This window comes from Natator depressus, chromosome 2, assembly GCF_965152275.1.
Source record: "Natator depressus isolate rNatDep1 chromosome 2, rNatDep2.hap1, whole genome shotgun sequence".
Classification (NCBI taxonomy): domain Eukaryota; kingdom Metazoa; phylum Chordata; order Testudines; family Cheloniidae; genus Natator; species Natator depressus.
The window spans coordinates 172,065,980-172,093,063 of record NC_134235.1 but is presented as its reverse complement, the minus strand read 5'-3'; the positions used below and the strand labels follow the sequence as shown (position 1 = coordinate 172,093,063).

General features: G+C 40.2%; 1 protein-coding gene across 5 annotated transcripts in view; it reads right to left on the bottom strand.

The window, feature by feature from the left end:
- GLI3 (GLI family zinc finger 3) overlaps positions 1-27,084 on the bottom strand; it is a 243,283-nt gene that overhangs the window by 85,390 nt on the left and 130,809 nt on the right. For all 5 annotated transcript variants that reach the window (XM_074945305.1, XM_074945306.1, XM_074945307.1 and 2 more), the window contains one exon: positions 26,228-26,333. In XM_074945305.1, coding sequence (XP_074801406.1) covers positions 26,228-26,333 — 106 coding nt within the window. The remainder of the gene's footprint in view (positions 1-26,227; positions 26,334-27,084) is intronic.

Sequence of the window (27,084 nt, the reverse complement as noted above, 5' to 3'; positions counted from 1 at the left end):
TGTACATCACATATTAATTTCTGCTATAATACAGAATGCATGCTGAGACACCTAATAATTTACAAATTCTAAAAAGTCTACTGGAAGAAGTTTAAGAAGATCTACCTGAGCCCATTTCCTTGATTTGCCAATTTATCCTTATTGTAAAGTGCACATTTCTATTTATAAACAAATTCAGAAGATACACAGTTTGTAAACCACTACAAGGGTTGGGCTTTTCTACAACTATTTTTGACATAGCTCATTTACACGTACGATACCAAAAACCAGACAGCAACGGAACAAAGGTTCTCCATATGTTTGTTTTTAGCATGGTGCCACAAACTGACCTAATGCCGACAACAAGAATTCAGTAATTAACCACATCTCTGTTATTAAGGAGGAACAGAATTTTTTTCTTAAGCTATATCTATGAAGCTGTAATGAACTAAGGCTGAAATGCCACTTCATGGTTGATGAGGACAAATAACCTGTCCTGAAAACACCCCTTGATGTCACACCCTGATAGGACCATGCCCATGCTCTGTGCCGAGTACCGCCTCTCACAGCATCCATGCTCCAAGGCACTGGAAAAAAAAAATTCATAAGGAAGTGTTGGAGAGCTCACCCCTGCCAACCAGTCCTTTCGCAAAAGACAATGATTAAGCCTGTCATTTATTTGCTGTAGTCTAATAGGCTGACCTGAACTAAATGCCTTTTTGTCCCTGTTTTTCAATTAATTTAGCGTATATACAGAACAGAGAGAAGCAGCAGCTGTGAGACCAGTTGGGGCAGCTCATTCCTTTGATGCTGCTGGCTTACACAAAATAATAAAAAAGAGAAATGTATTTTTGTAACATACACACCACAGTCAGTGGGGATTGTTGTTGTCACTTATAAGGCAACAAAATGTAATCTGAGGTAAGAGTCAATTCTGCTGATATATCAGCTCAGAAACACTAACATATGAATGGGACAAAGATCAGAGTTATTAGTTCTTAACGGGACACCAGACTCCCTGAAAGAAAATATACGAGGGTCATAACATTTGGGGAATAAAGATTTTTTCCTGTTTCTTTGTATTTCTCCATCTTTTCTTCCTTCCTTCGTTATTTTCAAGGTAAACCCCTTTATGCTTTCCACACCTGAAAATGTCCCTTCACTGTAATGTTTATGTTATGCCCCTACATTTTTGTGTTAAAAGCAGACTCTGGCAATGGAATAATTTCATTGGGACCCAAACAAATTATCCACAAATACCTAAGCAGTGACCAATAAACCTTTACAGGTGTTTAAAGTGTAGTTATACTTAGAAAAGCAACCATTACTCAAAGCATCTTTTCTCTGTATGTTTTTGAGTTATCTTTGCTTTACTGATCAAAACCAGATTTTAATGCTGTTTGCGCACAGTAAAACCCATAATTTATGGAAGAAGAAACTGGCCTCGTGGTTCACTGACAAAAATTGACATGTAAAGTTTATGTCACAGAATCTTTTTCACTGATAATGATGTACAGGGCAGAAAGAACACTGCTGGACATCACATCACAGGGTGAGTTTCCCATCCCAGCAGGCTGAAAGTCTATGTTATTTTCAATTATTCGTTCTCCAACTGGTCAACAGCCAAGTAGGGCAGCAGCAAGAACAGGGTTAAGAGCCAGACAAGCCAGCCCACCTCTCCCCTTCCAGATCAAATGGGAGCCACACAAGGACACTTCATCCAGAAAGCCCTCCCTCAAAGGGCCCCACAAGCTTCTGAGAAGGCTATGAAAAGCCTTAGGTCCCCAGAAAACACTAATCTTCAGCAGGCCAGGAGCAGCAGCATGGACAGGGCAGCATATGGGGGGTGTCGTCAGACTCAATATTAAACTTTTCAACTCCAGATTAATGTTTTCTGATTTCTCCCCAACACGTGAGTGTAACATGCTACCACCCTCCTCCAATCACCTCAGCTACCTTGTTTCACTCTCCTCCCCTCTCTTTTATAAAAACAAAACAACGAAAACCAAACAACAAGAGATCAAATGTTACATAGCCAAACAAGAGCAAATTTTTGTCCTTCCCTTTCTCACACCCTTACTATTAGCTGCTTCTTCCTAATACTGGGTCTAATTTTAGACTGTAAGCATTTTTTGGGTAGGAACTGTGTTTTATGGGTCAAGAAAGCACTTAGCACACTTTGAGCATCGTGTAAATAATGGACAAACAATAAAGAAGCATGGACTTGGGAGATCTTCATGGCATCATTCAGTGACAATCCAACTACAAAAAATGGTGGCAGTCCACTGGACATTGGCATGGCACATGACAGATCTTCACATACCCTGACAGATAAAGGATTGATGTAGCTGGTTCTACTTTGGGTCCGAGCCTTCTTCCACTGAATGCAATTGCAACACTTTTGTTGATTTCAATCTGAGCAGGATCACTTTCTTCAGCAATAAGAGCTCGGAACGTCATGCCTCATTTTGTAAATTTTGTATCATAATCATCCTTGCCCTCACTTCAGCAAAAATCTCTATGCCCTGTGGGAGAGTAGAGCTCTTTCTATATTACCTGCTGTATAATAAGAGGCTTGCAGAGGGAGCAGGCATCTGGTTCTCCCACCTCCACGGAGATCTGACATTTTGAAGAAAATCTGCATAAACCCAGTGTTACAATCTATCTAATCTACCCATATGTTTTCCTGTAGCATTCATCACCATAGTAGCTAAGCCCCTGGCCCAAGAAAGCTCTTAAGTGTGTGCTGAACTTTAAGCACCTTAGTAACCCCATCCCTCTTCTCCAAGTAGTTAAACAGGTGCTTAAAGTAACTTCAAAGGGAAGTAAGCACATGCAAGTGCTTTGCTGAATTGGGGCCTCAGTGTTGCTGTATCTACACCCAGAGGCCCTGGCAACACAACTCCTACTATACACTGAATAGTTCTTTGGAGACTGAGAAATGTTTCCAGCTTTCACTAAAAGAGACCAGGGGGCTGTGTTTTACTGCTTCTATTTTTCATAATGGTATATTCAGCTGATTCTCATTAAATCACTCTGTAAGCCAGATAACATCCACCTCCCCAAGGGAAAATCTACAGGTGGAGGCTATGGGAGAAGAAAACATGGGAGAGCAGGGTTGCTCCTCTCCAGGGATGATCTGTAGGGCAGCCCCAACACCTGGAGGGTCTCTAGGGAACTGCTGGAGACATAACCACCCTGATAAAACCTCCAGAGTGGCTCTCTTCACCCAGTGGCCCTCCTCCTGCCTTGCCTTCTGAATGCCCTTTTACCTCCATTGCCCCACCAGAGGAGTGCTCAAGGGAACAGCTAATTCCCCTTTTCCAGGCAATGTCTTCAGGGCTGAAAGGGGACAAGTTGTGCGCGCGCACACAGACACAAGTCAAGGCCATCCCACCCATATAATGCGGGGCTGTAAACCGCCCACTGTCAGCCTACCAAGTCTGTGCCCTCTCCCCTTGTGCAGATCCCAGCTCTGTAGACAACTCTGCACAGGACGCGAGGAGGGTATCAAACAGGCAGCTGATCCATCTTCTGTGCAGGAGGAGTGCAATCAGCATGTGGGGAGCTTGGGGTTTGAAACTGGTCCGGTAAACATATCTTTCCTGTTTGTCATGACTTTTTCTGGATGATTTAATAAAGACATCAACCTCTTTAAAAAACGTACATAGCGATACTTGTTTAGAACTTGTCATTAAGATACACAGCACTGCAGATATCACAGTGTTTAACGTTCACCATCGTTCAATGTTCACTTTTTATGACCAGTGCTGTACTGTAGGTAAGACATTTGATTTGACAGTTACCTATCGGGGGAGATAGAGTGACATTTTGCTTTGCTGTTCACAACTGCAACCACAGAAATCCTCATCAAACCAATGACTGGTGACATCTTTTACTAACTTACTGTTTAGCTTTTCAAAAATAAAACTAAGTGCATTCCAAATTCTTTCTGGAAGAGAAGGAAAATTAAAAGCCAGCACATTACAACGGGTAGGAGCTATTAAAAGATGTGACCAAACTGTGTTTTTTAACTGAATAGAGAGGGAGCAGCCAGGAAACCCGTAAAACAAACACTGAAATATATAGGTAACACTCTTATAGTCAACTACAAACAATAAAATACACCAAAATTATAAATATAAGTGTTGGAATTCTATTGCACTTTCCTTGTAGCACTGAAGAAACATTTCCTCACTTTGTTTCTGCAGTTGTTTTTTTCTCTTTACTGGGGAAACAGCTATGAGGCTTTTGTATCTGGCACAACAAGAGTGAACTATTTATACCTATTCCAAGATGTGGTACCTTATTCACAGGTTGTTGTATCTGATACAATCTCAGTGGGGCTGCCATGATTCTTCTATTGACACTAAATAGTGGCTTTGCCTTCAGGGCTATCCGAAGAGTTTCAGTTTTACTGGAAATTGTTCCCAAGTTCATTTGCAGCATTGATAGGAAGGTTGTAAGTCCGGGGACTGACAGTGTTAGAGAGCCTTTATGCCTCTAGATTAGCTATTCTCAAACTGTGGGGCAGGCCTCCCATGGGAGGTGTGGGAATGTGTCAAGGGAGGCGCAAGCTGCATGCTTTTTGGGGGTGGGATGAAGAGCTCTGTCAGTCAGTCCTGGGGCTGGTGCAGAAGGTGGGGATAAAGGGGACAACTGGAGCCCTGCCACCCAGGCTCAGGCTCTCCTCTCCCTCACCTGGAGACAGTGGAGCTCCGGCTGTCAGCCCTGGGGTGGCAGCAGCAGCAGCCCAGAAGTAAGGGTGTCACTGGGGCGCTAGGTCGGCTGTGAAACGTGATAGACAAATATCGAGTTTCACCTTGCCTCCCTGACTTCTGTGCTGCTGCTGGCGTGGGGCTGCCCTCAGAGCCGGGTGTCCTGTCGGCAGCTGCGGCTCTCCGCTCTGCCTTCAGAGCTGGGGGGTGGTAAAGGTACTTGGGGGGAGGGGCATCCGTAAATGGCTATGGACACTAAGAAGGGAGGCCCGACGAAATGAGTTTGAGAACCACTGCTCTAGCTCACATGCAGGACTATGGCAGAGGTTGAGGATGATCGTCACGGCCACCCGAGCAGTGACAGCACACGATGCAACATGAGTTGATTTTCCCCATCCAGTTCTAAGGGACAGGTATCCTCATCACTAAAATTAGTCCCGGTCACTGGCAATCTGATCAGACAGGCCAAGGACTGCATGGATGGAGCCTTGCCCTGCCACGGCCTGTGCTCAGTGGCCCGGGTGGATAGAGGACTCCATTCAGAGTGCTGCCTGCCCAGCACCTCTCAGGAGCTCTGCAGTCACTTATATTTTTTGGAGGAGAAGGGGGTGATAGAAAGCAGACTGCAGAGGAACCACATTTTACCATAAAATAAGTGCTCATCTTTAAAATTAAAGAAAAATAAAACGCTCTCAGGTCAGCTGCAGACAGATGGGAAATCCCGTCCCTTCCTCCATAGGGCCGGAGGGTCTCTTGGAACTACTGCAGTTCTGCTATGAATTGGAGTGAGGGGTAGGCAGGATTTGGAGAGACTGCACAGGGGTGAGCAGAGGTGCACCTCCTGCATCCCATGGGGCACACCTCTGCAGTAGCCCCCTGCTTAACAGTACGTAGTGGGGACTTGGAGGAGCGCTTCTGAGTCTTTTCCCTTCATTGACAATGGAGTGGGGTGAGGCACGACAGCTGCACAGATGGCTCCAACCTTTAGGCCCTCTCTACAGGAGCGACACTGGCACAGCTACGGGGCTGTGGCTAGGCTGCTGTAGCACCACAATGCAGATGCTTCCTCAGCAATGGAAGCGGTTTTTCCGGCACTGTAGGAACATCACCCACCTCCCATCCAAGCGATAGTAGCTACGTCAACGGAAGCATTCTTCCATCGACCTAGTTGTGTCTGAACCAGGGGTTCAGCAGACACTGCTTTGTCAACCAACTTTGAAGTGTAGACCAGGCCTTAGGTTGGCAACACAGACGTGGAGTGTTTCTCTTTCCCAAAATCTATTCTCCAGCTGTCAGAGGATGTGAAGGAGGGGGAACATTCTTTCCCTTAGCCGTACAAAGTCAATTTTTTCAGTTTGAAATTAAAAAAAAAAAAAAAAAAAAAAGGGAAATTTTTGACAAAATATTCTAGCTGTTCTCTCAACCTACTGTCGAGCTAGTCAGAATATTTTTAGAATTCAACAAGGAAACAGAAAACATGCCATTTTTTTTCACCCACTAATGCCCTCGATCCTTTCTCCCCCCTTCATATGCTGTTTTAGCATTCAGCCACGTGTCCAGAGATGGGAGCTAAGCAGGGGATCTGCCCCAAGTGCCATCCAATAATCTATTCTTCAATTTAGGCTGAGTATTCTTAAACTTCTGTGGCTGTCACAGGAACAGGAGAATGGGGAGCTAAGGTGGCTTTAAGCCAGTTTTGTGCTTTCCTAATTCTGAGTCCTGGGACTATACTAAATTGTGCAGGGATGTCCCTGCAAACCTCTCTGTCTGCACCCATTATGCTGGGAACAGAGCTGGGATACAGCTGTTCCGCCAGCCTCACTCCAATCGGAGAACGCCCCTAGCAGGGCAGTATTCTCCAGGGGCTATTTGAGCCCAGCAGCATAAAGGACCTGTATCATAAGAAAATCTGGACTAAAGGTGGTGGGGTTTTTTTATTCGTGCCTGAACAAACAGTTTTGAAATCAATATAAAACTGTGGGCTTTAGGGTTGTTTTTATTTTTTGTACTGCTTATCTTTTTAAAAACTGTATGACAATTTAAGCATTTCCTTATTTTTAGAGGAAACAATCTGATTCTAGACTGGAAATTTCCAAGTTTTATCCAAAGTTTTCAAAATGGCCCTTTTATTAGTGCATTGAGAAACAAAAGGTAATACTGAAAACAGTAAGCAATCTATAACTACAGCATCTCAAACATGACACTGTGCTAAGGCTTCAGATAGAACAATAATCTATCTTAGAGAACAAAGCTTGTCAACCAACTGGAATGAAATATTATAACATAGCCTAATTTATTATCGCCTTTTCATATTTCTTGTTATATTACTAAAATGTCAAAGTTCAAACCTCGATATTTAATCATTTTCCAGTACGTCATTCAATGCAAGAGCTAATATCTATGCCAGGATGTTTCTCTGATATCCATTCAGTTCCGTATTGTTTGGAGAATTAAAAACATAAATATGCCTATGGGTTTATTTGGAGATTTTTTTGTGAGTAATCTTTAGAAGACTGTCAGCAAAGCAATAAAGTTTTTATTTCCATTTGATCTTCGAATTTGAACAACAAAAAATCGTCCTTGTTATTTCAGACAAATGCAGCCCTATTCTGATGCATGACTGAATGAATAGGTTTGGTCATATATCCCTTGTTAAATGACTAAGTTTGCTTAATACAAGATCCATATAAGCCGATTAACCCCTTGGCACCAGTTATCAACGTTATGCCTATTGACAATGAAAGAGTATTTTATACCAAGAATTTCTGTTCCCTGGAAACCTGGGGCCTGATCCTGCAAACACTTACTAGAGAGCGCAGTGCTAACAATTCTAAGTAGTCCAAATGATCCCAATGTTACTACTCAAAGTTATATGCCCCACATTCAGTAGTAGGTACTTGCAATATTGGGCTCAGGGCACTAATTATGTCCCTAGAAAACACATGAATATCATCCACCAGATAAACTATTTGCGAGAAAAAACATTGTTTATTAATTCATAGAAGAAAGTGCTAAAATAATCCCATATGGCAGTTTTACAAACCCAAGGGAAAAAACCAATCAGATTAGACTAAATACTTTACCAACATGCATACACACACTTACACGTACACTGCATCTAACTATTTTAGGACACGACAGTAGAGTGTACTACACAACAATTCATACATTATTTAAGACAGCAGCATTGATAGGAAAAAGAGGTTTTCCACTTTGGTGAGGGTTTTATGTGCATGTGTGTGGGTCCAATTTTAACTGACCATGTTTCTCAAGGACTATATTTTGCTATGGCCGTGCCCAAGCCTACTCGATCGCAAAACTTCCGCTGTCTTCAAAGTAAAGTAATTATGGGTGAGAGAGACAACAGCACTACACTTAGGGCCAGATGCTCAAAGATATTAAGGCACCTACACTCTCAATGGAGTTTGAGCATATGAGTCTTAGGGCTTGTCTTCACTACCGGGGTAAGTCGACCTAAGTTACACTACTCCAGCTATGTGTAGTACACTACTCCAGTCGACGTAGCCTAGGTTGACTTACCCAGGTGTCTTCAGTGCACTGTGTCAATGGGAGACACTCTCCAGTCGACTGCCCTTACCCTTCTTGGAGAGCTGGAGTTCCGGGGTCGACCAAAGAGTGCTCTGCCGTCCATTTAGCGTCTTCACTAGACCCACTAAATTGACACCCGCGGCATCAATTGCAGCAGCGTTGATCTCCCCCGTAGTGAAGACAAGCCCTTAGTGTGAGCCTAATTCTTCTCCCACTGGAGTCAATAGTAGAACTCCCATTGACTTCAATGGAGCTAGAATTAGGCCAATACTGAGTGCTTTTAAAAATACCACCCCGTAACTCTCACTCCTTCCTCTTTAAACATCTAGTTAAATTTGCAAACAATAATAAACACAAAGACATGTACTTAACTGATGGGGTAAGATTTATAAAAATAACAACTTTTCATATTTCTGGATCCTCATCAATCACATTTAATAAAGGATAGTCATGCATTCCTCTAAATTAAGCTTTGCTACTTCTTAGTTTTCATCACTCAGTGCTTCAGATCTGAAGGATTGCATTTTGAGAGTCAGGCTAACTAAGCAAAATACCAAGCAAACTTAAAAATTAAAATGAATTGTAAAAAAGCACTTTATACATTTGTAACACCTTTCATCTAAAATCTCAGCGTGAAGTGTCATGATTTGCTTGAGATAACATGATAATTTATTAGCGGCACTGAGAACAGAACCTTGATTTCCTATGTCCAGATCCCTGTGCTAACAACTAATCAACACTGTGCCTGCCTTGCCTCCAAAACGAATGCCGAAACTGTAGCTAGCGTAGTGAAACAATTAAATCTGTGCAGAGATTAATATTAATATCAGATTACAGTATGATTAGCCACAAGATACTCTGGAGCCTACAATTCAGTAATAGTATGTCAGTTAAGAGAGTTATCATACAGCAGATGTATGTATGTATACATCATTAATGAGCCCAGGGCATACACATAAATGGTCAGGATGAATGACTCAGTGAATAGGGAAATGGATCAGGTCTAGAGAGATATCAGCTCTGTTCCTGGCTGTCAATGATCTGCTGTGTGACCTTGGGTGTGTCACGTCATCTCCCTGTGCCTCAGTTTCCCCACCTGTAAAACAGAGATGATACTTTTCTTTTTTGCAAATATATTACAAACAATTCTCTCTCTCTCTTGCTTCTTCCCTTCATATGTCATTTGTCTTCTCAGATTGTGAGCTCTTCAGGGCAGGGACCATGTCTTTGTATATATTTGTACAGCACTTAACACAATGGAGCTGTGATCCTGATAGGAGCTTCTGGATGCTATGGTACTATAAAGATTAAATAACAGTGATAATGGGCCAGATAATGGTACCCTTACCCACATTTAGTATTACCTTACTGTACAAATTGACTTACTTTACTCTGGTGACATTGACGTCAATGGGACTTCATACAGAATCAGTGAGAGTACAGGCATCACAAGCCAGCCCAACCCAGCGTTTGTGAATTTTTTCCCTCCCGCTCTTCAGCCAACTCCGGTTCCAGTTCGGTTAGCTTGTGGTCATTACTGCACCAAGGGTAACAGTACTTCAGACAATATGTGATGTGCAGGTCTTGGTCCCTACACTACAACATACTGACACTGTAAGTACATTTTCACATAAGATCAGAGAAAACACAGCGCCATTCCAGAGGAGGTGGAAAACATTATGAAACTTCATATGCCACTGCACCTTCACACTGTATCGCAGTGCAATATGCTACAGAAAAGGTCTAATTTTTTTTTTTAAATATACACCACACTAACTGAGTGTTAGTATTACCAACCATGCTCCTCAGGCAAATTCAGGCGTGCAACAGTTTTCTTGCAATGCACTCGTGCATACCTGCTCTTATTCGGTATTAAAATTATATTCTCCTCTGGTTTACAGAGAGTGGTTGAAACCTCCTGATGTGTTTAACTAGCATGTTTGTGAGAAGAACCACATTAATATGTGGATATATAATACCATCTGCATCTTCTCCCAAAAAAGCAGGTCAAAGAAATGTCACCAGCCTTCTCACACTTAGTGCTGCTAAACCAGCTAATTGAATAAACGTTTGTTTAACATTGGCTCCTATTTCCCTAACGCATCATGAGAATAAGAATAATTTTATTTCCCCTCGTCCCCCGGCCCAATTCTTCAGGAGTGCCACTGGCTGTTATCGCAGTGACTAATGTGCTGTATGTGGCCATTATAGTCTTCAACTCTGAAATTACACCCAGGATGAACGATAGGGTCTGCCTGTATGCTGATTGGAGTTGGATGATGATTGATTAGAAGAAAGTCAGACTACGTAGCCATGCAAAAAGCTCTGCACTAAACCACAAGCGTAAACACTAAAGAACCTTTCACCAGTGGCTTCACAGCTATTAGATGTTTTCATATTAACAACATTTCTCACATCCAGGTTTGTGCATTTTATCTTTATTCTTTCAAATCCTGAAATTGCTTGGATAAGAGGGGTTGTGTATATATATATACACATTTCTAAGAGCAGCCTGAACTTTTATGGGAAATTGAAGAGGCTTTGTGTCAAGTACAGCTAAATCCAGCCTTTCTATATCAAACCCCTGCTAGAAAATTACTGTGCAGATGATAAGGCTGAAAGATATAATAAAAAGTGACTCTACTCAATTTACACTGCAATATTGGTATGACTGAATATTTTTCATTCAGGTGACTGATAAAATCGCTAAACTGTATTGCAGATAAATAAAGGAGGCTTCTGTCAAGAATAAACACCATTAATCATGAAGTCTCACCCTCTGAGTGGCTGTGCTGTGCATCTGTACAAACGCACCATCACAAGTGGCATGCAACCTGGTGCTTGCTTCCTTCCCCCCAGTTCTCCGGTGCAGTTGTCTTTTCAGGGAAACTTTTATTTTTCTCCTGTATTTATAACATTTGAAAATATAACCTTGTCCATGGAACTTTACATGCAAATTGCAATCAGATTGCATTCTTCTAAAGCTTAGTTAAAGGCGAGCTGGGACAGATTCAGATCTCAGCTGCCGTGGTGTAAATCCAAATTACAGTGGGTTTTGGATTTACACTGGCATAACTAGAAAGCTTGACTGAGAAGTAAATGTTTGTCCTTTCCCTCCCCCTACCTCCAAAACATTCGAAAGAATCCTGTAAGATATTTTCCACTAGTACTCATAACTGAGATTCACTATTTCCAAATAGCCTGTAATGATCTTTTTGAAATACTGTTATGAAGTTTCTTATTATGAAAATGTACCTTATTCAGTGTTAATGGGTTTTCTTTCAAAGGGCTATTTACATGATAAAAACGGGACATGTACTTAAGACACCAAACTGCTCTCCTGCAAAAGCATGATCATATGAAGGGGAAAACCAGACAACTAAGTAACCTTTTTATAACCTGTTTTAGAGCAAGTGATGACTCAATGGTAGCCATGTTATTAAACTGGAATGAAGCAGTGCCCTACACACTAATGAGGTTAAAAAATGTAGTTATGTCTTCATGTTAAAGGCACTTAGCAAGCAGTTTGCTTGGCAAAGACCAACTGTGAGCTGGAGCTGAAGACTAATCACACAGGCAGAAATCAAATCGACTGGAAGAATTAGGAGACTTGTGGCCCCGAGGAATGTAATTCATGCAGAAAAACAGTTGTCAGAGCAAGGCCAGGGAACCGCGTGGGAAGAAAGCAAAATAAACAGCTCAACAAAGAAAACAAAGACTCTCGAATAGTGGCTTTTCTAATGCTTGAGTACACTGAAACTTCAGTGGGTGCATATGACAAAAACCTCATCAAAGGCTGATGAGCAAATACACTGGTGAATGGTGAACCAGTTCAAAAACACTCACAAAATGCCTCAAGGTATTTAAAAAACAACCTTGAAATTTTTGTGTACAAAAGAGAAGGGGGGGAGGGGGAAGGAGAACCCATAACCACCAGAGATTGCAATACTAAGAAGAGAGTTGGAGTAATTACTATAATTACTTTTGATTTATCTTTTGGCTGTTCATAGATCACAGGAAGCCTTATGTGTAAAAGAGGTAGCAGCATGTGTGAGAACAGCCACTCCTATGTATATGTCTCTATACAGATTTGAGGAAAAAGTGCATGGCTATTTTGGAACCAATCCTGCAGTCTGATGACCAGATTCTTGATATCAACCAATATGACTACTCAGCTGGAGGAAGGGTATCAGAATTTGGCCCTTAATCTAAGCACAACTGCCACTGTCTGCACTGAAAGATTTCCCTGCACAGGGACAGCAGGACTGAGCTGTAAGAGGAGAATCAAACTTTGAAACCAATTTTCTAAAACACCAATTCCACACGTATATTTTTAAAAATGAGTATTTTAAACTATAGTGAATCACCTCTCCCCCCCTCAATAATTTCACGTTTTTGGATGTCTTTTTCAAAACCTCCATGGAACTTGGCCTTTTTTAAAACCTTTTAATACAGTATCCTCCTCCCCATTCCATATATCACTGTTGATTTTTATAAACCAGCTGCATTTAATACTTGAGAATGCCATGATTTTTACTAGTTCAACAAGTTTGCGCTTCTCTTCTTCCCTTACCTATTTCCACGAAGGTAGCACAGAAGGCATTCTTTATTCTGGCTAGCTGCCTGGAAAGGCTCTCACGTTACCCTTAAATGAACATGGTCTTCAATGTCTGCTTTGTAATGCTGAGTACCGTTTTTTGGGTTTTTTTCAAATTAAAAAAAAAATCCTTTCATTTATAACACCTAAAATAAATCACATTCACAATATTAAACACCAGCCCTGTGGGATTTTTGCTTCATTCCTAATTTACATGCTAGAAGGTGAGTTTGAGAGCTTAAAAAACGAGTGTCACTAAATTTCAAAAGTCAAATTCAATTATGGAAATGTGAATATTGTTGATCTTAAATTTGCCACTGAAATTCTGTGGTTGCAAAGAAAACATTTTACAAACATTCTAATTTGAAAGGACCATAGTTCTGGTAAGAATGGTGATGCCAGTTCTGAGCATTAATAGTGGTTGCTAGTCCACTACTGGAGAGATGCTCTTCATCGCTGCACTGGTGGACAGCGCAAAACTAATATTCACTGTAATGCAGGGATTGGCAACTGTGTTAAACATCAGAAGATCTCAAGTGTTCTGACAGTACCTCACTAAATGCCATACAGTTTTAAATATATGTATGTATATGTACTTAAACTATTCTCTTAACAAGCCCCAAAGCAGGGGCCAATTCCGGAAAATAAGTTCGGGGAGCAGGAGCCATTGGGGATGGAGAGGGGTGGGTTGGTGTGCTTCTACCAACCACTCCATTTAAGCAGGTTGCCTGTATAGCAGAGGCTAGTATATGGGTATTGTGGTGCATCTGTACACCCACACGTCCAACGCTGGGAGTGACCTTGTGGAATCAGAGCTGCTTCAGGGCTGGGTGGTTTTGTTGCTCCAAGAGCAGAGCCTTTTGAAGGAGCTGTAGGCTAATATCTTCCATCCTCCAGCAACACACAATGATTTCAGGCAAACAAAGAAGCAGGTGTGACAAGCACCAGGATGCTTCTAGTACCACTGTGTCAAACACAGCCTATGTTAAAGGTGAATTATATTAAGGTTAACTTGAAACAAAAAACACTTATACAAATAGCCATTGCTCCATTCTCTTTGCTTCTATCCCAAGTTCTTATGTTTCTTTCAGAACTTTCTCAGTTTTTCCTACTACTTTACCTCGCAGGCACACGGAAACATTGTGTTGCTACAGAATCAGCACTGCAAGTCACTTCTGGCTAGGTGCTGAACATATGTGGACAACTGAAACGCCATAGCCAGAAGAAGAAACAATTCTGGTGCTACTCCAAACCAGTGTGCCTCCATAGCTGGAGCTACAACAGGTTGTTCTTGGATAACGCCTGTAATATAGACCTTTTGGAAAGTAAATCTACAGAGCTAGGAATGATTCTTGCACACAAATGTATGCAAGCATAGGGAGAAAATCTATAAATAACAAGTCCTTGTACAAGGTAAATGGATTTTATGGGTTACATTTCTTAAAACTGGAAGCTACATTATACAAACAAAATCTCCACAGAACAGGTACCACAGTACAGGATGGCTATCAGCAGTGCAAACTTCCTCATGTTGTCTTGATGATGTGTGCAGATCACAATCTGAAGGGATTGCCTCCAGAGGTAGAGAGTAGTTGATTCTCAGGAGCCATTGAGTCCATGCCCCCTCTGCTGAAAGTGTCTAGAAGGTTGTCAAATAGAGCTATTTGTGTTGGTAGCCTCTACAATATGGGCTGAATTTCAGCCATCAAATTCATTTATATAGGCCAACAAAAAGCCATGGTAACCATACATTGTAAGGTAGGCTGGATTTGAACTGGTGATGTAAAGGTGAAAGAGTCTATGATGCACACATTTCAAACGGTAGTCATTAAAATCAGCTATATTTAGACTTCGTTCCCAGTTTGAAATGATCGCTAATAATTTTCTACAGTGTCACAAGTGTACACAACATTTTATTTAAAAAAAAAAAAATTAACATAGAATAGAGGTCCCTGACTTGAGAAGGATACAATCCTCAGGCCTTGGTCTGCAATGAATTTCAGTGGTGTGTATAGTCATTTCCTGGTGGAGTCCCAGTGAAGTCACTAACTTCAATGAAATACCATGCACGAATAATTATAAGTGCAGTCATAATTCATGGCAGGATAAGTCTCTAAGGACTCAATCTGGCAGGGGGTTGAGAAACTTAACCTCCTGTGGACTTTAACAGGAAGTTTAGGGTGCTCAGCCCCTTGAAGAATGAACTCAGCACCTTGCAAAATAAGATGTTAACTCCTTTTGGCATATAAAGTATCCTAAGGACATAAACTTAAACAGCACAACATTTTTCTTTAAACCATTTTATCTTTTAATCAATATCACCAAGCAACAACTCAGAGCCCAGTTCTCTCCTCAGGTACATGGGTAGAACTCCTATTGGACTTCAAAGCACATATCAGGGCAGAATTGAGGCCTAAATTTGTATTGTTACTTCGACATGGTACAGTAGGTTCACTTAGACCACAGAATGTGCAACAAATAGCTAGTTAACACTTAGGCTTGAGAAACTTAGAGAAGAGGGGCTCCAGAAGCCTGCTCTCAGTAGTTACAAAGACAGAAAGACAGACAGAGACACACACACACACAGGGAGAGAAATAGACAGGCCCTTGCTTAGATTTTTGTTTGGTCTCCCTTGAGGAAAGTTCTGAATTGAACTCAATTCGTGCTCCAAGACTACAAGAAACGACATGTCTTTGTTTTGGGGGTGGGGGAGAGGGAAGGTGGACTACTCTAAGTAGAGTAGGAGTGTGTTAGAATGTGGTAGTGGAAGATGTTCTTTGTTTTGCATGATAAACACATAGCTTTCGTTTCCAACAGTTTATACTACCTTAATTTGGGGATGAACTTTCAATTCATAACGTAACTTTATTGTTAAAAAAATTATGCTAAGACTGTAAATTTCAGTTCTCTTGGAAGCAAGACTTAACACGAGTGGAAGCATTTTGCTGAAAAAAGAGAGAGAAAGAAAGAAAAAAGAAAAAAGTCCGTCACAGTCCAGTACCTCACAGGCCACTGCAACAGGTTTGACGGCAGCCTCTATAGAGTTGGCTTGCTTCCGGTTCACTGAATGTGAATACCACAGTTAATATCTGCTCACTTGACTAATACTGCTGACTACAGCACAAAGAACACAGGAATTTTGTCCAAGAAGCCACGGGCTCAGAGACTCCGAATGTGCACTATATTTAAAGACTGCATTCTTTTCAGCTGATAACAGAATGAGATTTTAGATATTTCAAACAGCATAAATATAGCAATGTGGTTATTCCAATCTATTTATATATTTAAGCTATAATATTTTACTTAAAAAGTAATGAATCACTGATGGGAAATTTTCCCATTATCTTTTGTGTGAATACTTTCCTTACTTATGCTTTCTTTTCATATTTCCAGCTTTTTATAGTCAGAATCTGGCCAAATGATGTCATTATACTCATGTAAATCTGGAGTAACTCAAATTCAAGTCTATATTATGCAGAGACAAAGATCTTTGTCCTATTATTCAAAGATAAATCACACACATGCATATGAAAGCACCCAAAGTTATTTCTTCATTTCTGCAGAACAATATTGTGTACGGGATATATGAGCTACTATTCCAATTGCCACTTATTTTGTTTCCACTGTACCTCAAGTGAAGCCTGAAAATTTACATAAATATTGTAACTAACTGCCCTGCTGGGATAAGGCAGCCAAGTGACACTGATGTCCAATGGTAAGATTCTAAGTTGCCATCTTCATAAGAGATATTGATGAACATAAAAAGAGTTCCTATTGTAAAAGTTAATTCATTTTGACATCTTGTGTTATTAAATCCATTCCATGTATGAATCAAAGTGAGGGTCTATGCCCAGCAACTCTTGGGTTTAATCCAGAGAGGGTTTGCAGAGAAAGATCATATCCTATGATTCCTTACTGATGTGGAAGGGTTTTCCCTTATTTCCCCCACTTTACATTCCCTGAAAGCACTGCTACAAACTCATTGTCACTGCAGAGTCCATCAGTGCTGCTCCTCTACACAGCAAATATGTCACTGTTCAATGCACCCCACCTCCCTCCAAGGGCGGTGATTGCTGTAGCATTAGCATTTCCAGCCCAACATGTGGGAGAAAGGAAGTAAAAACAAACCAACATGGCATTTTAGGTCTTCCATTAGGCCAATAGACAGGCCCTAGAAAGTTTCTAGTACAGCTGGTTGAATTTTTAATATTGAAAACATTTTTGACAGAAAATGGCACTTTTTCAAAATAACCCTTTTTGTTTTTAAATGAAAATGCCACTGGAAAAGGGGAGCAAAAGAAAAAGTGGGAGGGAGATAAGGGAGACTAAGGAGGTGAAATAAAACAAACAAAAAAATCCAAACTGAAAAATTTTCCACTTTGTGTTTATTTTCAAGATTTATTTTTTTTAGTGGGGTAATTTCTATTTTTAAAAACTACATATGTATTGAAACTTTGAGCCAAATTCTCTTGGTTTTCCTGGTGTATATCCCCTTTTCCCCGCCCTGAAGTCACTGTGGTTGCAGCAGAAGAACAACGATCCTTTGTTTTTTTAAGTTCACCTGCTCCTGTTGTTTATTCCCTTCTAAAGTCATAATCCTCTGACATCACAATCAACTGCTGTGGAGAAGATTATGATGTGACAAACAAAGGCTGATCGAGAGCAGGAGAAGCAAGGATGAGGAATCAGCAGCATAGGAAAATGAACACTGAGAACCAAATTTAGTCTGGTTCAATCACGGACAACTCTACTGACTTGACTTCAATGCAGTTGTACCCACTTACATTGGAATGCATTTGGCCTCAAAACCCCACTTAATCTAAAATTTGTTTCCTAAAATAATCAAACTTTTAAACAAGACTGTCCTTTTTCAATGGTTTCCATATACATGTTATCCAGTTCAGCCAGGGCATATATTTGAGAGGTTTAAAAGCTGACTACAGAATTAAGTATGCAGAAATTGTTTTAAATAGCGATATTTAAAAGTAGTTACCTACTTCAGGACAGGGGGAGCACTATCATGAATGTGGGCACTAAAATAATATATTTTTCTTCTGCAACTATCTCTCATAATAAAGAAAACGGGAAGCCAAACCCCCTAGAAACCTTTTCTACAGAAAATACATGCTACCATACATAGACAGAATAGTTTGCTTTTCCAAATTCTCGGCTACTCTTTAAAGACATGGTCTACTTTTAAACCTGTTTTGCAGGTGTGTTTGCAAATGAGGATTTATGATCTGTAATTCTCAGGGTCCATATTACTAAACAAGTAACTTTAGCTAAACAAAACATTGTTCACTATTCCAAATAATGCAACACTGCATACTGAAGCAGGAGACCACAACTCTAGTCTAGATTCAGGCTTCCTCTCCCTAGTTTGTAAAAGTCCAGGCATTGGAAAAACTATCTACTGAGGCCCCAGGTGTAGGACACAGACCTTTTTACTCTACATCACAGCTGCCAGGCAACTGACAGCAAATGACCACTGATTTGCTGTTCCGTTAATCAACAAAATAATGTACAAGCAGTACGTACACATTAGCCTTTGTATCCAACAAACTTTGTCTGGTTCCTGCTTCCTTTCTCTCCTAGGCAGCCCACATTCTCTTCTAACCTGATCTCCTAACCTATGACTTAAATCAGCGTCTGTACCAGGTGACCGAGGGGTAGCTAATGCAACACTGATTTTTTTGAAGAGCAACTAGCTAAAGATAAAAAAAAAATTGCTATTAGTTTTTGCAAGTACGTCACCAGCAGGAAGCCTTCCAAGCTATCAGTGGGACCGCTGGATGACTGAGGTGCTAAAGGAGCACTCAAGGAAGACAAGGCGGTTGAAGAGAAGCTATATGAATTCTTTGCTTTGGTCTGCATTCCAGAAGATAAGGTGGAGCTTTCCACAACCGAGCCATTCTTTTTAGGTGACAAATCTGAGGAACTCTCCAAGATTGGAGGTGTCAGTCGAGGAGGTTTCAGAACAAACTGATAAATTAAACACGAATAAATGATCAGGATCAGATGGACCCAAGTTTTGAAGGAACTCAAATATGAAATTGCAGAACTATTAACTGTCTCTGTACCAGATGACTCGAAATATGTAAAGCTGGTTTTAAAAAGAGGCTCCAGAGGTGATCCTGGAAATTACAGTTAGTGAGCCTAACTTTAGTACCAGGCAAATTGGTTGAAACTATAATAAAGAACAAAATTATCAGGCTCATACATATGTCAGGGAAAAGTCAACATGGCTTTTGTAAAGGGAAATCATGCCTCACCTATCTACTATAATTCTTTGAGTCAACAAACATGTGGACAAGGGTGATGGGGTCAATATATTGTACTTGGACTTTCAGAAAGGCTTTGACAAGGTCCCTTACCAAAGGCTCTTAAGCAAAGTAAGCTGCCATGGATAAGAGGAAAGATCTTCTCATGCATCAGTAACTTATTACAAGATAGGAAACAAAGGATAGGAATAATTGGTCAGTTTTCACAATGGAGAGAGGTAAATAGCAGGGTCCCACAAGGATCTGTACTGGGACCAGTGCTGTTCAATATATTCATAAATGATCTGGAAAAGGCAGGAAATAGTGAGGTGGCACATTTTCAGATAACACAAAATTACTCAAGATAGTTAAGTCAAAAGATGACTGTGAAGAGTTACAAAGGGATCTGTCTAAACTGGTGACTAGATGACAAAATGGAAGGTGACATTTAATGTTGATAATACAAAGTAATGTACACTGGAAAACATAATCCCAACTATACATACAAAATATGGGGTCTAAATTAGCTGTCATCACTCAAGAAAGAGATCTTGGAGTCATTGTGGATAGTTCTCTCAAAACATCTGCTCAGTGTGCAGAGGCAGCCAAAAAAACCTAACAGAATATTAGGAACCATTAGGAAAGGGATAGATAATAAAACAGAAAATATCACAATGCCACTATATGAATCCGTGGTATGATCACACTTTGAATACTGTGTGCAGTTCTGGTTGGTCCAGCTCAAAAAAGATATCTTAGAATTTGAAAAGGTTCAGAGAAGGGCAAGGAAAATAATTAAGGGTATGAAAATCCCTTAATCCCTATATGAAGAGCGTTTTAAAAGACTGGGACTGTACGGCTTAGAAAAGAGACGACTTGCGGGGGATATAATAGAGCTCTATAAAATCATGACTGTTGTGGAAAAAGTGAATAGGGAAGTGTTATTTACCTCTTCACATAGCACAAGAACTAGAGGTCAACTGAAAAAAATAATAGACAACAGATTTAAAACAAACATAAGGGAGTTCTTCTTCACCCAACACAATTCTTCTTCACAACACCCAATTCAACCTGTGGAATTCATTACCAGGGGATGTTGTGAAGCCCAAAGGTATAACTATTCAAAAAATAATTAGATAAATTCATGGAGGATAGGTCCATCAATAGCTATTGGCCAAGACAGAAAGGGACACAACCTTGTGCTCTGGGTGTCCCTAAGCCACTGATTGCTAGAAGCTAGGACTGGACATCAAGGAATGGATCACTCAAAATTGTTCTGTTCTGTTCATTCCCTCTGAAACATCAAGCACTGGCCATTATCAGAAGACAGGATACTGGGCTAGATGGACCATTGGTTGGACCCAGTATGGCTGTTCTGATGTTCTTGCTCCAAGCTTCCATTTCCCATCTCCTCTGCCTTCTCTTGGCACCACCTGACCTACACCTTCGCTCCCAGCAGCCCCAAGCCCAACTTCAAGTTTCCCTCTAACAGCTGTCCATGGTTACTGGCTTCTGATGATGACGAGACACAGTGCCTCCCCACTTCCAGAAGAAGGCTTCTTTAGCTGCCTCCTACATAACACAAGCATTGTGCCTGCTTACAGCTAAATGTTTTCCTGGATGGCTCTGAATGTCTCCGATACCGACGTCCATTCGCTTTCCTCAAAGGCCCATGTGCCACTCAGCCTTCATCCCTCAATCGCTCTTGGCTGTCCCAGGAAATCTGTTCCAAGCCACAGAGCAGTTAAATCTTGTCCCACTAGCAACATTGGCTAGACCCGTGTGATTTCCATTCCTGCTGTGGAAGGGTCAAATAGCACTGCACCAAGCTGAGAAGCCACCTGCCAAGGCACTGGTCTAAAGGTAAGACACTAGACATTGTAATTACTACAGGGGAAAGGAGCTTGGGAACTCAAGTATAAAGGAAAAATTAAAGTAGTAGAGAAAGAGACAGAGAAAACCCAGATTTCTTTTCACCCTGGTGTGGCAAGAGATTCTTGCTTTACAGAAAATATATTATGAGTCCAATCCTCCAAGCCCCGCAAATGTAGAACTGCCATTGAATTAAATGAACCAAATTCACAATGTGTAAGACTTGTATAAGTTCAAATGTTTCTCAATGACCGGTCCGTGGTCTGGTGTCGGTCCCTGAGCTCTCCCTAACACAGATTAGGAAGGCAGCAGGCCAGTCCCTGGTATCAAAAAGGCTGAGAAACTGCTCTGAACTGTTAGAGCATCTGGGCCTAACTTTCCTCTGCCTTCCGTCTAGTGTAGTCATTAGTGTCTGTGAAAATTAGGCTTAAAATGACACCATGCTGATTTGCATGCATTTTATGCTCCCTTTGTTCAGATGTAAATGACTATGCAAGGCACCAGAGAATCAGGCTCTCTGATTTGAACTTGGTCCCATCCTGTAAACATTCCACACAAATGCTTAACTTGGAGCACATGAATAGTCCCACAGAAGTCAGTGAATCTACTTACCTGCGCAAATTTAAGCGTGTATGTACATGTTTGCAGGATTGCAGCCTTAGACTTTGTTAACTCAGATACTAATAGATTTACACCCACTTACCAATGTGTAATTTAGAATAAGAGTCGGGAGTCTATGTTTTGGTGTCACTTATGTGTTGAGGAGTTGGAAGATGATGACACTAATTTGTACCTTGCCTCCTTTTAGTTGTCTTGTGACACTCCTCTCTGACCCCTCAGCACATAAGTTACAACATTGTAGGTATTCCTTCAGTCTAACCTAGACTCACTCCCTTACACAGACCCAGTGGCCCAAATCCAGGGTTGATGTGTAAGTAGGCTATGTAGATTATACACGGATAAGAGGTGAAGTCTAAACTGGTAGCATATTACATATGAAGACAGAAAGAGTGTACAATTCCAGTGCCTTAAAATTCTACCTGCCCTCTAGGGAATTTTCTACCCTGCACAGTGAATTCCATTAAACAACACTGGCTTCCTTGTAAAATAAAAGACACCCTCATCCTGCACAGGAAGTGAAAAGCTCCCCGGCTGAAAATTACACTACTTTACACTTACTTTGTCTTTGACAACAAGATTCTATCATAGTTCCCCTGATCAGTGTTGGCAATTTTTTTTGTTTGTTTGTCTGTTTGTTACACTGAAAACAATGCCAGCCAGTCTGACTACCACCAAAGCTACTTTATTGCATGGTTACAATTTGGTTCTCAGAAAAAATAATTCCCTTTCACAAGGGCCAGGGTAGCATGCTGATAGTGACACATTATATTTAAATAACTGTGGTTTCTAGCATGGTTTCAAATGTATTAAGGACATGGCCATCCATTAATTGGCTGGTGACTGGCGGGAAAAGGTGGAATTATAGAAGGATGTTTCAGTAAATGGAAAAGGCAAGAAACCACAGTTAATCAAAGAGTGATTTGTCACTGCAGAAATCCAGTTAATAAATTGAGGAAAGAGCCAAACAAACAGAAAAATCACAGAATCCCTGTTTTCTTTTGGTCTGTTTTAATTTTCAAGTGCTTAAGTTACAAGATAATTTAACTTGTTACTTCAACAGAAGATAATACAACTGCATTAATAGAAGTCACCTAGATTCATGCTTTGAATTTGAAAAGTGAGACACATATAGTTTCTACTAACACTGTTTATGTGCTGCTGTTGAGGGAAAGTGTGTTACGCTTCTTCCTGCTAAGCTACAAACTGAAGAAATTCTAGGAAAACTGAAGCAGTTCTAACAAACAGGTTTCAGTAACACAAAGTGACACATTTCAGTATATATTCATAAGGGTTGGGGGGTTATTACTGGGCTGTAATTGCAGTTGTTCTAACACCTAATAAGCCACGGTTGGGAAAACAAAGGCAGGTTAATTTGTGATTTCCTCTCCTCATTCAGAGGCAAATTAAGTGTCAAACAGCTAATACAGAACATATTTCATTTTATGAGATTTTAATTTAATTCTGCACCATATTGTTGATGCCTTAATGTAGGGTGGTTTATCTAAGAAGAAGAGCAATTTATAAACCTCTTTCAATGGAATCTTTAATGATAGGATACGATAGCATAATTATAGCAGTGCCTGTTAGTCCTACTATACATATGAATCTGTCAGCAATTCCACCATGAACATAAACCCCTATTTTAGGGGTTTATAACTCAGTTATAAAATTTTGCTCCAGGGTGAAATTTGGGATACAAGATTTCTGCCCATGAGTAATTAAAAAAAAAATCCTAATATCTCATATGCATATCTTTAATGGTGGAACTATGCAAGAATCCTTTACACCCTAAAAGTTTACTGATATTGACTTTTTTTTTTGTTTTGCCTGTCATTCAAAAAAGATATTTTAGGCCCAGATGCCATCATGTGCACAAGACCTTTTTGAAATGTTCTGTATTTTTCCTCATTTGTTCTATTGATACCTAATTATAGTAAGACTCCGCATTCTTTAGGTATAGATCTCAACCAGCTTTGCAAAGTTGCAAAACCATCATTAACCCCACTTTACATATGGGGAAAATATGGAGCAGAGAAGCTGAGTGACTCACATAGAGAGAGTCAGTGGCAGAGAAGTGAACAAACCCTTGGTTTCCTGACTCCTGTTGTATGCCCTATCCGCAGTCTCCCAGAAACTGAAATAACTTTAAATCCGGTTTTTTTTAAAAGGATGCCATGACAACTATCCAAATAATGTCTCCAAAAGAATGATTAATCCTTTCTAAGCCAAAATCCAATGTTCCTAAAGATGGATTTACACCAGAGACATAGCTGTTGGTGTCCATCATGTTTATACAGTACTGTGAATTTTTGAAAACTCTACAACCTATGAAAATGCCTATGAAAAAGCTGTTATAGTCTGAAAGTTTCCTTTGTACAATTACCTAATGACATATTTACATTTAATTACACTGATCATATTGGGTCCATTACATACTGGGTATGTTATACCCTATCATTTCAGCAATGGCATAAACAAACGGAAGGGAAGAATCTGCTTAAGTTTATGTAAAAATAAATAAACAATAACAAAGAAATTTTAATTTTAAAGTTAAAGGCTGAAACTATGACATGCGTGTCAAACAACTGCCTGCAGCCCATGATCTCATGCTAAAATCCTATTGTTTCTTATGAGCTATGCAGTTGTGGGAGACATCCAGGGTGCTGCAGGAAGTATTGGTGTTGGTTATTCAATAAGTGGCACTCTTCCTTCTGAGTCAGTTCTGATTCCACTGACCCAACGTGGTATGAAGAGAGTGTATTGTTGTATTTCAGATGAGACACTAAACTGAGATATTGACCATTTATGGTTCTTAAAGAATTTGTGACGCTTTTGTCACAATAGGTTTTTAACCCCAACTCCTCTTCATATTCCAAATTGAGTAACCACATTCTGCTTACCTAAAATTTGCCTCTGCTCTGTTGCTAACCACTGGTAAAATACTGTTGTGATACACCCAAGAGACTAATGCATTTCAGCAACAGGAAAGTGATCCCTAATAGGGCTCATCCTTGAAATCTCTGCCTCGGCAAACTACAGGCCCAGAATCTGTATATTAGTTTGCAGAGCAATTTGGTATCCTTTGGAATGAGAGATGCTATTAAATACCAGGTATTATTAAATAACAGTAAACGGTGACAATCTTGCTCTTGTTGAAGCCAAAGGCATAATTTCCCTTGACTTTGAAGAGAGCAGGATCATGCCCTAAGCCTCCACCAGAGGCTGACTTTAGAAACCCTGTGAAGGACTCTAAAGAGCTTACCTCAGAATTTAGCTTCATATGCATTGCAAAACCTGGAATGAAAGGGCTGAATCTGTATGTTGCTTCCACCTTAATTCAAAATGTCCCTGTTTTTGAACAGTAGGTTTAAATCAAAATCTTTATTTTATGTATTTTATTGCATGGTTGATTACGGTGTAAATACTTACTGATGCATCAGTGAAACTCTAAGGAATAAATCACAAGTTTCTGTACTCTCTCTTTCATTCTGTAAATACCCACTTTTCCTTTAATGCCTAAGGAAGACTGCAACACAGATTTATTACTTCCCTCCAGGCAAATTTGCTCTGAAATTAAAATTCAGTAATAGGAGACTAATCCAAAAAAACTGTTGGTAAAATATTGCGTGTGTACTTGGGCATGTAGTTAGGATTGTTAATATCAATTAATTCTGCTCACAGAGGAGGACTTGTTTTAAAACAACTTCATTTTTCTTCTGTATATATGTAATTACACAGCTGTAACTAATAGCCATGGAGATGCAATCTGCCATCTAAACAACTAGCATTATTCTTCAAAGTATTACTTGTGCATTTCTTCTTTTATTTTCTCAACAAGAGGGGTGATTATTAGATATAATTAAATGTATACATCAAGACTTTTAGCACAGGAGTAAGCCTTCCTTATGGCTCCATTTTTTTATGGTATATGGCAGTTTTCTGAACATTACAACTAAAGATCATTGCTTTATTTTGCAAATCTGATACTCCTCTCTACATATAGAATAAGATAATGGTTATTTCCACAGGGTTCCTCCTCTCCCCTCTTTTTCTAATGCACGTTATCACTGGCATTCTTTTCTTTTATCTTTGTGTAAACCATGTGCTCTATTACATTTGCCATTTTGTTTGGGTGACATTCCCATCAATCACCTGACTGCTTGTGCACACACACAACAGGGGCTATGAAAATTCCCCCAAAATTTCATTATGCTTCATGGCAGTCACTAGGAAAAAGCTTTGATGTTACAGGAAATCTTAGCTATGAAGAATCCCAAGCCTAATCCAGAGAAAGTACACATTTTGTTTAGCAGTATTTCATAGGGGTCTATCCTTTTTAATTTAGTATTTTATAGAATGACAGCACACAGAATAAACATCAGCAAAATATATAGGTGACACTTGCCAGCTACCTATTATAACAGGCATTCCTAAGGCACCAGCCTGGTTCTGCTTCAGTGAATCCATGAACAGATAAACTCGACGCATTCCAAACGTAAATCTTGCTCTCCAGCTTGAAAAGGAAAGCTGCAAAGCTTTCCAGGCACAGAGTTTTAAGTACCATAAGGATTCCAATATTTGTCTCTTGTTGTAGGCTCCATAATATCACAATGTGGAAAATAATACTTACACATGCAGTGGAGGAATGGGAGATGGTTCATAATGGTAACGTCCCTCGTGATGTCTTGCATCGATTGGCACAGGAGGGTGGAATGCTGGGAAAAGGTGAGGTGGATCTGAAAAACAAATAAGGTTTCCAAATATGAATATATCATGCAGCTATTTTTTAATATTAATTACACATCTCACATGATGTGCCAACTCTTGTATGATGTACGGTCAACTTCTTCTTTCTCAATACAATGCCGGTGTAACTGAACAGAGTTTGCCCCATAAAATTTGCATAGATGAGCGTGAATATTCATTTATTAATTTTCATATACTCTTTTTCTATCTTAAATGGCAAATTACATAAAAAAGCCTTTAATAAATAATTACAGTGCACACATGTGAAGTGTCAGATCAAAAGGATTGTTGAACCTTTTGTAAGCATCCCTGGTTCTATTTTTTTTCATATTAAAACAAATAAAAAATTTATTGAAAGAAAGACCTAAAAATAGAGTACAAATAGCTTGTAGTAAAAAAGATACAGTGGAATGTACAACTAAAACAGCAGGCATACAAAGTACAATCTGGAGTAAATTACAATTAAGTTAGAAGGAAAACGTGATTGGGAAAGGCTGCATTGGAGGAGACGCTGTGCTGCAGCGCACCAAAGGGAAGCATCAGGAATTATGTGCTTCAGGGCGTGGGGATTCATTTCCTCAGCCTTGAAAAGGATGCAGCATATTCTTTGCATGCAGCTGGTCACCTCTGCTGGCAGGCATGTAAAGAGGAGGGGAGAAATGGCTTTGGTTACTCCCCACCCTATTTCTGGCAAGTTGTTCCTGGGAGGGCCAACTCTGAAGCTGCCACTGCAATTCCTAT